Genomic DNA, 13,773 nt, shown 5'->3' on the forward strand with positions numbered 1-13,773 from the left:
CAAATTTTGAGTGATATTTGAATAAATTTAAGCATTTTTTATTTGTATATAACGGGGCAAACTGGCAGGAAGCTCACCTGATGTTAAGTGAACGCACATGGACACTCTCAACGCCAAAGGGCTCGCGAGTGCAATGCAATGCTTTTTTCTTGAAGAACACTATATGAGTTGGTTCGGAAATACAGCAGCAGCTGGTTCAACTGCTGCTGGTTCAACATAGTGGTGGTGCTCGACAATACTGCCTTAAGAAACGCTCAGTTGTGGAACGACCGACGTCGAGGTGATACGGGTGGAATTTCGTATTCTGCCTCGACGCCCGATGATGAAACTCAGCTGCAGGTATTTATCCGAACAACTCCTTTGAACACTCTCCATGTCAAATGCGATAGACGATGCAGAGAGACATCACCCAACACTAAAGAATCAAACCGCTCGTAAAGTGGTCTGACGATAAGTCTGATCCACTCACCGTATGTTCTCCTTTATCGAGCCAGCAAACAACACAGGCTCCTGCCCCACCACGGCGATGTGGTCACGGTAATGTCTCACGTTGATATTCCTCAGATCGTGCCCCGATGCGGTCACAGAACCGGATTCCGGATCATACATTCGCTGTAGGAGCTGTAGAACTGTGGATTTACCGCTACCACTAGACCCCACAAGGGCCACTGTTTCGTTGCGGTTGATTTTAAGATTTAAACCGTTTAATACCTATGGAAGAGGCATTATGAAGTAAAATTTGGTTGTCTGTAAAGTCGGTTTACGAAGAATACGTGATAATGTCATAAGAAAACACACATGAAAAATTGCGTACTTTTATGAATTTGAATGAATTATTATACATTCGAAAAATTAACATATATTTGCACTCATTTGATAACGATAATACTTAATTATAATAAATCGTTTATTTGCAAAGAACATTCAGATTTATTATCATAAAAAACCAAACAATCAGATATATAAAAATAGGCATGCTAATGTCAAACTAATTATTATAATGTCATAATAATAAGAAAAGTTAAGTTATTTATTTTTTTTGTCAAAACTTGTGGTCTAAAAATATCCGCCAGTTGCCTTTTTTTGCAAATATGTTTTTATTGTACAATAAAGTGTTAATAAATAAGTTATTTATAAAATATGTTATTATTAGCGAAATATATTAAAATTTGGATGATGTAAAAAATACCTGTACATCCGCCCGAGCTGGATATTTGAAGTACACGTTATTCAGTTCCAGATCACCATTCAGTTCCGGTCGGCTACCTTCCGTCGACAAGCTGTCAATCGCGGGTTTCCGGTCAAGGACAGCGAAAATGGACCCCGCAGATGCTCTAGCATTCGTCATTGCTTCTAAATGTGGGGCTGTGAGCCCAACATTCTGAGCGCCTTGGAGCACGCTGAAGAATATCTGGAAATTTTCTTAACGTTCTCTTATCTAAATCTTCACGTGTACTGTTTTTAAATTGTTGCATAAATATTTAAGGTTCGAGCTCGACTTTGTGAGTTGGTGTTTAAATTTGTTGTGTTTAAAGTTGGTGTTAAATTAATGTTTGGTATACCTTATAAATAAAATAAATTAGTGGCGCTAAAACACTTTTAGGTCTGGGCCTCAGATTACTGTATCTGTTTCATGATAATTTGTCAATCTAATAGGCAAATAGGAGATCAGCCTCCTATGCCTGACACACGCCTTCGACTTTTAGGGTCTCAGGCAAGCCGGTTTCCTCTCGATGTTTTCCTTCACCGTTCGGCGAATATCAAATGCGTACACAGACAGAAAGTCCTTTGGTGCACAGCCGGGAATCGAATCAATGACCTGAGGGATGAGAGTCGCACGCCAACACTGCTCATACTTTATAAACTGGTTTATAATATAAAATCCCATCAGATTAAGGTCAATAGAAACACATAAAAAGTCACATTGATGATAAGTGGTTTTAGACTCGAAAACTGTTAAAATAATATAACTTTAGAGGTGTCAAGGTACACCCGGATGGAACGAAATTCCTTTCGATTAATTTATATGTTAATTGGTATCATAAAAGTATGATAGATTTTCTCGACACCAATCTTACTTCGAAAAAAAAGCCAACATCACGAGGTGTTCCCAGGCGGTCACCCATCCAAGTACTGACCTCGCCCGACGTTGCTTAACTTCGGTGATCGGACGAGAACCGGTGTATTACAATAGCAAATAGCAAAAAAGTGTCGTGACAACTTTTCGTAAGAATTTTTTCCGTCTAGCCCCCTTTCACAACGCGCGATAAGGAACTTCGTTCCAATAAATAAATGTATATTATTTTTGCAACGTGTCAAATAAATAAAATGTCACTTACAATCATTAACACTGCGGGTGTATACACTGGAGTTTCTTCATGTCTACTCTCCAATATCAAACCGACTCCGTACCAAAAGGAGAGTGCATACGTCGCATATATAATGAACCACATCACACCGCTCCCGATCCCAGAGAATATACCTTTTCGTACACCCATTTTCTTCGCGGGTTCTAATCGTTGTGAATACCTGAAATTAGATAGTTTAAAAAAACATTGGCGCTGATCAGCCATTGCTTTATCTTATAAATTATTATTATATATAATAAATACAATGCTTATATATGACAATTGAGCAATATATAGCGTATTTAATATAATTAAAAGGACCTAAATACACAATCAGAGGCTGTTCGTAATTTGTATAATTATGTCAAATATATTGTTGATTAGAATAATGTAATTTAGACGTAATTTTTTAGCTAAACCAATAAAGATGACTGCCTGGATGAACTTCTTATTTTATAAAAGTCAAAATTTGAGATGCGTAAAAAAAGGAAATAGAGAACCAAAGAGAAGCAGGAATACATTAGCACAGAGATGGGGCTCAGGATAGAAGAGGTTGACCAGAAATAGCATGGAATGGGTTGGTTTAGGGGAGGCCTACGCCGTAGACTACTGAAGATTAGTTTTAACATACATATATATATATTTATTTATTTCTACTTATTTTACTATGGGCGGATCACTTAGAAAGAAGTCTTTAGTGCCGCCATGGAAACCTATAACGCCACGAGGCGTTGGTGGTGTTGCCAACCTGAATACGAATACTGAATACGCTTAGCACTCGTGCAGAAATGCTCGGAACAGTGAGGTCGCTCCGTGAAGCCTGTGAAGTGCCCAGGAGACTTCTAGAAGGAGCTAGGCTGGGTATACTAGCCAGGAGGCGCACAACGGACCAATTATGTGTCTAAGTGCGAAAATGAGTCCACCAACCATAACCATACGCTGAGCACTAAGCATATGGTGCTTTAGTAGAAAACCATATTTAGGGCATGGATCAACAAACCAGCCTGTCATAATAGTTTTTATGCCAGAAGTCTCAAGGCCTCTTGACGGCACTCTTAGCACTAAGCCATGAAGTTCTTACCTGCTTATTTCCTTCTCCTCTCCCCCAAACGCGATGACCGTACGAATAGAAGAAAGTACCTCTTCTGCTATTACACCGGCTATACTATAAGCTTTAAGCTCTTGCGTGGTCAATGATGATTGTATCTAAAAAATATAATAGTTCAAGCAAGGATAGAATCTGTGCGGAAAGACACCACGCGGCGTGTTGAAATAATTTAATAATTTCGTTTAATTACAAATATTGTATCAAGATTACTGTTGAACTTTAATGACAACAAAGATTTCTTTCCACACAGATTCTAGTATGAATATAACTGCGTAGAATGTTACGCATAAAATTAAGGTTTTATGAAGATTTTCAGAGAAACCAGAAGGCTGCTCTTCCCTTTGAAAGAGATCGATTAAGAGTTCAATTTACACTGTTTAAATTATGCCCAGTTAGGAGTAACCTTCTGAATAGGGCACATATGATTCGCTGGATTACATTAGTCAACGAATTACATATGTAAAAAAAAATCAATGGCGCTCATCAATTTGTTAATCTAATAGGCAAGTAGGAGATCAGCCTCCTGTGCCTGATGCACGCCGTCGACTTTTTTGGGTGTAAGGCAAGTAGGTTTTCTCACGATGTTTTCTTTCACCGTTCGAGCTAATGTTAAATGCGCACATAGAAAGAACGTCCATTGGTGCACAGCCGGGATTCAAACCTATGAGCGGACGCTGAAGCCACTTGGACACTGCTTTTAATCATAGCTTATACTTAGACTTAATGATCTTTAGTGAAAAGTATTAAACTGACTCGTACAATAAAGGAGGAACACGTCGTGAGAAAAATGGCATAAGAATAAAAAAGTTGACGGCGTGTGTTGGGAATCACACACACACACACACAGAAGGCTCACACTACTTGTCTATTATAGAAAACAATTGTTTGTGAAACCTACAAATCTGAAATCCAAACATAAATGCTCGTAGGCTCATTGTTTTTTTTTAGGCTGGATACTGATTTATTTATTACGAAATTTAAGTATGCGAAAAAATATTTTTGAAACATTAAATTTTCTTCTTACCTTCGCCACGACAGCTGTAGTAGCAATAATGACAGGTGCACATGACAGGATGACAAGTGTCAACTCCCAGCCGTACGCAAAGGATATGAGGACAGCGGTGACAAATGACATTATTAGGTACACCAGCATTGGAACTTTCTCGCTAATACCCTCCCGATATTTCTCGACGTCACTGAATATTTTAATACATTTTAGATTTTCTTTTATACCTACAGTGATAAGTAAAATGATATGCCAAACTCTTAACTAAGAATGGTACTCGAAAGTTTGGTCCATAACACTAATAATTTTATTATGAGGTTTGTATTTTTTATGTGCCCGGAGGCTCACCTAATGTTAAGTGATACCACCCACCCACGGACACTCACATTGCCAGGAGGCAAGCAAGTGCGTTGCCGGCCTTTTAAGAAATGGCACGCTCTTTTCTGAAGCACCCTAAATCGAATTGGTTCGGAAATACTTTCGGGGCATTAATACCGGTTACTTATAAAAAATAGCTATCAACTAGTTGTCTAAAAATATCTATATAGATGCAAAAATAGTAAGTTAAGATTCAATACAAAAAAACTTACTCGGATACTTTCGTAGCAAAGTTCATAGTCTGATTCAAGTCGTACCAGGTGATATCTTGACGGATTATCGCTTTTAAGAAGCATTCTTTTAGCCTATTGATCTGTGAAAATTATATTTTTGTTAAAACATTATCTATAATATTGCTAACTATAATATGATTTTGCTTAATGGGAAATCATCATCGAATTCGTTAGATATTATGACACTATCTGGTCAATATATTCTTGAAGCCTTGTTGTATGTCCAAAAAAATATAAACGATTTTAAAACAAATGGTGACTTTCACCAGTATAATACGCGAAATAGAACTAATTTGAGTGTACGACCAACCAGGCTCCAAAAGATAAACCACTCCTTATATGGAAATTGTATTCGTTTTTACAACAAACTCCCAAGCGAAATTAGAGAATTATCACTAAATAAATTAAAAAGCCCTCGTTAAACGAAAATTAATCAACAAAGCTTTTTATAAATTTGAGGACTACTTAAATGATCCTAATCTCAATCTAATTGATTTGCTCCAGTTCAAACAATTTGTATGACAATACTTGGCGATTAAAAAGAGTGGCGGAAAGTTTTTTGCCAGTTCTTCTTACCCGCTCTACGCCCTTGACTTGCGAACTGGTAGTAAATGTAAATTTACGATTAATTTAACTTGACGATTCAAAAGTGTACTTGGTTACCCACTTGAATAAAGATATTTGGAGTTTGAGTTTGAATTAAAACGTAAAAACGCTTATACCAGTCTACATTGATTCTCGCGTCTCCCTCCGCCCGCTCTGGTGACTAGTGAAACAAACATATGACTGATGATGGCGTAAGATGAGATGCAAGATACTGTTTCGCGGAACAAAAATGAAGAAAACACCAAATTCTTTTTATTTAAATAACTCGTAAAATTTACAATATTTAATAAAATCGCTAGTAACAGCCTTCAGCCAAACTAATGTGCAGAAGACAAAAGTTAGGGGTCACTTTGTGATTTTATTGTATCGAGGAATTTTTATTGTATTTTGTTTTATAGTGAAGGATGAATATTTATTGTTTTTAATTCAATCATTACATAGGTATTTAGATAAAAGCAAATCTACGATTAGTGATTTTGCCCGCTCTTAAACACTGTATAATGCTTCCTATCTCATTTCCTCCCACATTAAATCTTGTGAATTTATGTCTCTGTATATTTTTACTGTCGCTTTTTCCGTTGCATCCGGTTTAAAATCACAACGATTCTCAACTTTACACTTCAATAAACAACTTTTCTTCTTCTTCTTCTTCTACGCCCTTGATTTGAGAACTGGCAGTTAATGTAAAATTAGAAGCATTTAATGTATGTATCTTTTTTGACGTTCATAAGTGTAAATTGTGTTACCAACATGAATAAATGATTTTTTACTTTTGATTTTGACTCTTTTGATATATTTTTAAGTTTGTTAAATACTAAAATAATCTACTCCTTTGTTGCCCCGAGATCCAGACCTCTAAATCTTGCCCTGGGAAACATATACGTAAGAATAATATTATGATTATATTCAAATAATTTAGTATTAACGCCATCTGTTGCCGCAAAATTGATTTTTTTTAATAAAGGCTGTGTATAATTAATGTACCTGTTTAAGAGCGGTATAGTTGAACAGGTCGACGCTAAGAGCACCAACGATAAACTGTATAACTGAGAAGACGAAGCAACCGAGGCCAAACGCAGCGGAATCCTCAATCAACGCTAGGCGATTCTCTTCCGCCGTTGCATTCGTCCTGGAATCATTGGAATACGTGTAATTTGTAATAAGTGAAATAATGCTTTCTTTAGCGCTTGCAAACCAAGGGCTTTTTTTAGGTTATCTTAGGTTTTATAAAATGAAGTTAGTCGCTGACTTAAATTTAAATTAACAGTCAACAGGCTAGGCAACTAAAGAAACGTCATCGATCTAAGTCATTGGTTAGCTGTTTCATCAACTGGCTGAACATCTTTCAGGACGCTAGTTAAACGGCGACGTTTAGTTAAAAGGCTATCCTGTTAATTGAACGGCTAATGAAGCTAGTAACGACATGTATACATAAATATGTAGGTATGAAGAAAATAATAATAATAGCAAATTAACACGGCACGGTTTCTAAAACGACTCGGCGAAAGGTCTCTATGGAGTTGCTGAAAATATCCACCGAGTAATTTTTCATCACAGTTTTATTGTAAATCCGATGCAATCTGTTAAAAAAATTAATGCAAATATGTCATTACTTACAGTGACCGCCCCCCACCAAACCACGCGATGCAAAGAACCGGGGTAGACGTCCCAGTCATAACAGTACGGTCGATTAGTAGCGACGTAAATTCGCCATACACTATCACCCCAACTGGCACCATCAGGCCATTGAATGTGGCGAGAATTAGTCCCAGTAGGAGTACGAGTAGCTCCCATGGTTTCGCGAATCTAAACTGAAGGGACAAATTGGAATTAATTTGAGACACGTAACTATATAAAATTATAAATTTTTGTTTCAGTCTAACTAAAGAATTTATAAAATACTAGCTGACCTGGCAAACGTCATTTTGCCAAGTATATCATTAATATTAAAAATTAGAGGTTGTGTGGTATTTTTTAATGCTGTATCATAAAAAAATAAAAAATTATCTAAAAAGTCAAGAAAAATAATCATTTAGGGGTGGACTACCCTTAACATTTAGGGGGATGAAAAATAGATGTTGATCGGTACTCAGACCCAATATGCCCACAAAATTTCATGAGAATCGGTCAAGCCGTTTCGGAGGAGTTTAACTACAAACACCGCGATACGAGAATTTTAGATATTAGATATATCTTTGTCATTTTTGTTTATACATATAGATTTTTTTTAGATTTACTTTATTTTAGTTATAGTTAGTGTTACATCTTATTTTGTGTTCTTTTTTGTTATTTATGCAGTTCTTGTACTTTACCCTCTGTATGTGTTTCTTTTTTATTGTTCCATATTAGGGTTGCCTGCGAGAAATCGCTTGTTAGCGATAAGGCCGCCCGTTGCCTAATAATTTATGCATGTTTTTGTATAAGGTAACGAAGTGTGAATAAATAAATAAATAAGAATGTTGTCAAACCTGTCATCTGTTTTTGCTACAGTCATAAAAAATATTTGAAATTTTGATCTTACAATAATGATAATCCAACGCAATTGACAGATTAAATCTGTTTCGTTGATCATTTATATTAAATATACTAGTAGATCATCCTTCTGTCGGATACATGAACATTTTTGGATTTGAGACATGCCGGTCTCCTCACGATGTTTTCCTTGAACGTACCAGCGAGTGGTGATTCGTACGTATAAAATTCTATTGCTGCACAGCCGGGGATCGAACCCACGTCCTTAGGGATGAGAGACTTGGACTAAAGTCTTCGCACTGCTCTTGTAAAAATCATATATTAAAGTAACACGCGAGAGTGTTCAGTGCAGACCAGCTCATCCTTGAGGTTGTATGTCGATCCTTAGCTGTGCACCAATGGACTTTCTGTCTATGTGCGCATTTAACATTCGCTGAAAGAAAACATCCCACAACAACAGACCCACAAATTCGACGGCATGTGTCAAGCACAGGAGGCTGATCGCCTATTTGCCTATGAGGTTAACAAATGATCATGAAACAGATATAGAAATCTGATGCCCAGACCTAAAAATCTTGCAGCGCCACAGAATTTTTTAAATAATAAATATATAATAATATAACTTGAAAGCTTTAAGTTAAATGAAGTTTATAGTATTAAGTAAATCATGTTTTATAATATTTATAAGTTAATATTGCGTATTGTTCCCACGAGAATGTAAGTGCGTGCTCCTATTTCACCATGCATCCTTCTGATAGAGGACAAATCTTTGTTTTTAATTTATTTTCTTATTAGTATTTATTACTTAAGATGTCACGTGGATGGTGTAATGGTTGCAGCTCCTTACAAACGTTTTGTAAAACAAAAAAACTTGGCGATTAAAAAGAGTGGCGGAGAGTTTTTTGCCAGTTCTTCTCTTCCGTTCTACGCCCTTGATTTGAGAACTGGTAGTAAATGTAAAATTAGAAGCATTTAATGTAAATTTCTTTTTTGACGTTCATAAGTGTACATAGTGTTACCTATATGAATAAATAACTTTAGACTTTAATAACAGGATTTACTTACTAGGTTCCACCAAGAACTAGGTGCCGCTTGTTGATTAGGGTCCCCACTGAAAATAAATATCAACATAAGTAATGAATAAAAGACCCCGCTCGCAAACACTAACCCTTGTTTTTGATGGACTGACTTCACGTGAATAAAATACATAGCCTAAATACAAATTTAATTTTTAAGTTACGCGGAAACTAAATATAATAAAATGAGCAAACCAGGAAATTGTTATGACCGGGAGTTGAAAGGGTCAGGGCCAAATATTCTATGAGGACAAAGAATTGCATTGAAGATTTATGAATGATGAGAAAATTTACTAAGGTCGCCTAGGATTGTAACAAGTGTAAGATACGTCTATATATCCTCCTGTCAGTGCCGGATAAAGCCAGCGCGGGGCCTGTAACAAATTCTGCCTAGGGGCCCTTGGTTAGGCTTTAGGATTTAAATAGTTCGCCTGTTTCCTCGAAATACTTATAATCGATATTATATTAAAATCGATTAGAAAAGTACAACCTCGGCTACGTAAACTCGCAAAATAAATGTAAACCTTTATAAAAATAAAAATCTGAAGGGTACAAATAACATGTTAGTCTAAATATGTATATTAATTATAATTAAAATTTGAAAATTAACGTTAAAAAGATAAATACGTACTTGTTTTTACGATTATACTTGACGAAGTCGAGTTTATTTTTATGTGAAAGTTAAAGGTATGCAAGATATTTTACGCTACTATCTAAATTAATACGTTTTTTATTACGGTCAGACAGGCGTTGGAGCGCGGGGCCCCTAAGTTCGCGGGGCCCGTAGCATTTGCTACTCTTGCTATGTGGCTAATCCGGCACTGCCTCCTGCTAAGTTATTTCTTCTACGTAAAGCAATTATTTAAAAAAAAATTGAAATTGAAGCGATAAACAAAATCTAAAAGCCAGATATTGCCAGTCCACCTAAACAAGGTTTAGTAATGCCAATTATGTTCTATACAAGACTGTCTAAGATGCAAGCTAAGCGGAGCTTCGTGCATACCGTATTCTGAAAGCCTTTTCCATAGCTTTTCAACGTCCTTGTGCAGCTAAACAAACATCAGATTACTTAACACAGAAAGAATATAACCAACCTGTGGTCAGACACCAATATTTTAAATTTATTTAAGTTTCTTTTTATGAGTTTAATATTAAGTTGGTTAAGATTGTTAATAATCTAATTAAAATTAAAGTACCTTCATATGTGTAAAGTTAATAATTTATTTGCTAGAATATGGTACAAAAATGGTTGTACAATCTAAAGTTCGCATATTCACATAAAGACGTGCACATTTGTCTTAAAAGGAATTTTACATAGAAGTTTTTATATTATTTGTAGTGATAAATATCACATTATTAAAAAGTATTATAACGTTATCAAATTAATATTAATTATAATGTCTCACGCAAAAAATCATTAAAAGTTTTTTTTTTCCAAAATCGATTTTTAAGATCTTTTAATGTTTTTGGCAAATTATTATAGACTTTGATTGCCATACAAAATGTGTATTTCCTATACAATTCCAGATAAATTTTTGGTACAGCCAACTTCTCTCCATATCTACTTCGACAGATGTCTATTTCCGTTGACTTAAAAATATAAGTTTTTGTTACAAATAAGGACAAGTGATCGGCATTATAAATAAATACCAGCCTGTGTCTGTTCAAATCGAAAAAATGTATTAGGTACTACAGTAATAGAAAACATTTATTCCACCAGCTTAGTCTTAGTTAACAGCACTACTACCACCCCCCAACCAGTAATCCACCTCTCCGCCCTAAGCTCACAATTTGTATAAGTGACGAGAACGAAATTGCTGAAATTGTATTACCCTCTTTCCTCTTCCCCCTATCAACTTATACATGGAGGCTGCAAACTGGATGGTTGAATTTTGTGCTCAAAAATTATGTTACGTGAAATTTTAACGAAATTGTTGGATTGTATAAATAATCTAGGACATGACAATTGTAGAGGCGAGGGCGGCACAAACTTCACAGCCTCTCCATGAAAATTTGCAAATCCGCCACCGGTCCCTAGTAAATACATTTAAAATTATAGTAGCTTTAACGTCCAGTTCAAAGAATTTGTATGACTCAAAACATAGCGATTAAAAAGAGTGGCGGAGAGTTTCTTGCCAGTTCTTCTTGCCCGCCCTTGACTTGCGAACTGGTAGTAAATGTAAATTTAGAATTAATTTAACTTGATCTCTGATGTTCATCAGTGTACTTGTTTACCTATATGAATACAGATATTTTGAGTTTGAATTCAGTACAATTTGTTTTCTCATATGAGATGGGTCTTGAATCATTAAATATATATATTATGTAGGTACCTTGTGTACCTATTGGTGATTTCGGTATAAGTGTATCGGCACACTCACAATTAGACAATACTTGTAAAACTCAAACTCAAATAACTTTATTCATATAGGTAACGAAGTACACTTATGAACGTCAACAGAAAAGATGTTAAAATGATGAACTATATAACACCGTACTATATTGTGTCCGAAGTTGAAATTTTTTAATTTATTGTTTTCTAAAACCGCTTACAAATCCTGTAGGAAATCCGAAGTGCTCATCCTCCCTAATTATAATATACTTACACTTCGGTTTGCCTCGCCTTTTCAGCCAAGAACGCGGCCTGCTGAGCAAGTGTGCTGATAGTGAGCGAATTCTGCCGCAAGCCAAGTGTGAGCGCCGGGCGTTGCTCGCTCAGCCGGCGCGAAGAATACCTTGATATACTCTTTAACGATTCATCGCGTCTCATTCTCGACTCAGCAACTCTGTTAATACAAAAAAGTATTTTAAGGTAAGGTAGAACATAATACAAAATTCTTTAAAAAGGCGCTTTTGATCGTAATGTCTTTACTAAGAAAACCAAACTCTCTTTAGATACTCTCTAAGACAAAGCCGGCGAGAAACCCCGATCAGCCTGCAAGCGATGCAAATGGGATTGGATAGGCCATGCACTACAATGGGATCTCAATCATATTCCCAAGCAGGCGCTAGCTGGAACCCGCAAGGAAAGCGGAAGCATGGCCGTCCCAAGCAAACCTGGTGCCGTACAGTTGCAGACGAGGCAAAGAGAGCCGGAAAGACTTGGAGCGAGGTGAAATACGTGGCTCAAGATCGAACGCGATGGAGACGCCCTCTGCCCCATCTAGGGGTTTTAGGACATTAAGTCAAGTAAGCCTAAGACAAATAATTTGAATTTATTTAGATTTCTTTAAGCAACTTGGCATAGACTCTGCAAGAATATTTGACACTACTCTCTTGTGGTGAAGTTTTTTTGTAAATTGCTTTTAAGACATTAAAATAAAGTTATATACCGTTGCTTCACATATCAAAATACTGGGCTTCATTATGTTTAATACGTTTTTTTAATATTTCTCTGTAACAGCATCCATCATACACTATCATGTCAATTTACAATGTTATGACATAAATGCGCAAAATATGACAGAGATTAGTATTATTTTTTTAAAAAGGTATTTATAGTCTACACATGATATTCAATTAAACAAGTAATTTAGGAAAAGGTTTACAAAGGTTAGGACGTAGGGATACGTCCTTACCCATAAGTATTTCTCCGGGAATTCTCCTAAAATACCACGTACGCCCTAAATATGGAGGGAATTCATAAACAACATATTTATGAATTTACATAATTTCCTTGATAATATTATATCTCGAAGAAATAAAATAAATAAATCAATGGCGCTACAACCTTTTAAGGTCTCGGCCTCAGATTTCTGTATCAGTTTCATGATCATTTGGTAATCTAATAGCCTTCTGTGCCTGACGCACGCTGACTGTTTGGGTCGAAGGCAAGCCGGTTTCCTGACGATGTTTTTCCTTCACCGTTCGAGCGAATGTTAAATGCGCACATAGAAAGTACATTGGTGTCCAGCCGGGGATCGCACCTACGACCTCAGGGATGAGAGTTGGACGCTGAAGCCACTAGGCCAACACAGCTCTCAAAGAAATACTAGCTATGACTAAAATAAAGTAGAAATATGTTTATTCATGTTATGTTAACATTTTTTTTAATTTCAATTACAAATTTTTTTCTCATTTTAATTATTGGAGTTATTAAATTATTACGGTTACAGCGTATTAAGGCTCTATTACGTTGCTTTAAATTTCATTCACAGATATTCAGGGCCTGAAAAAAAAAACTGTGTTTATGATATTTCAGTAGTAAAACGAAACTTTCTGTTAAATTTTTGATCCTGGTCTCAGAATTAGACAATTGTTAGAGTAATTAGAAGCATTGCACTTTAACATCGATTCGAGGCTTGATCCGACGCGTACCTGCAATGCGGTACCGAGCGCTTTTATTTTATCAACTTCGATGTTATTAGTTTGGGTGTGGAAGCTACAACCTTGGATGTTTACGATTTGGACATTATATAACTTTTGATAGCCTTTTGTGTTTAAGTGTTTACACCAGCTGCAGTAGAATTTAACATAGCGAATAATATGTATATAGAAATAAATAGACCACATGTTCGAAAAGGTATTATGATTTTTTATTTATATT

At 36.0% G+C, this 13,773-nt stretch overlaps 1 protein-coding gene across 4 annotated transcripts in view; it reads right to left on the reverse strand.

Moving 5' to 3' along the window:
• The window catches only part of LOC125051847 (multidrug resistance protein homolog 49-like), a 39,656-nt gene that overhangs the window by 13,125 nt on the left and 12,758 nt on the right, over positions 1 to 13,773 (reverse strand). For 3 of the 4 annotated variants that reach the window (XM_047652433.1, XM_047652432.1, XM_047652431.1), the window contains exons 2-11: positions 11,834 to 12,013; positions 9,217 to 9,262; positions 7,297 to 7,490; positions 6,664 to 6,808; positions 5,053 to 5,153; positions 4,481 to 4,652; positions 3,430 to 3,554; positions 2,340 to 2,529; positions 1,190 to 1,411; positions 470 to 711 (exon numbers count right to left, since the gene is read on the reverse strand). In XM_047652433.1, the coding sequence (XP_047508389.1) occupies positions 470 to 711; positions 1,190 to 1,411; positions 2,340 to 2,529; positions 3,430 to 3,554; positions 4,481 to 4,652; positions 5,053 to 5,153; positions 6,664 to 6,808; positions 7,297 to 7,490; positions 9,217 to 9,262; positions 11,834 to 11,997 (1,601 nt within the window). In that variant the 5' untranslated portion in view covers positions 11,998 to 12,013. Of the gene's footprint in view, positions 1 to 469; positions 712 to 1,189; positions 1,412 to 2,339; positions 2,530 to 3,429; positions 3,555 to 4,480; positions 4,653 to 5,052; positions 5,154 to 6,663; positions 6,809 to 7,296; positions 7,491 to 9,216; positions 9,263 to 10,230; positions 10,277 to 11,833; positions 12,014 to 13,773 lie in introns of those variants that run through there. The other variant, XM_047652434.1, reaches the window with a different exon arrangement.

This window comes from Pieris napi, chromosome 8 (genome assembly GCF_905475465.1).
Source record: "Pieris napi chromosome 8, ilPieNapi1.2, whole genome shotgun sequence".
NCBI lineage: Eukaryota > Metazoa > Arthropoda > Insecta > Lepidoptera > Pieridae > Pieris > Pieris napi.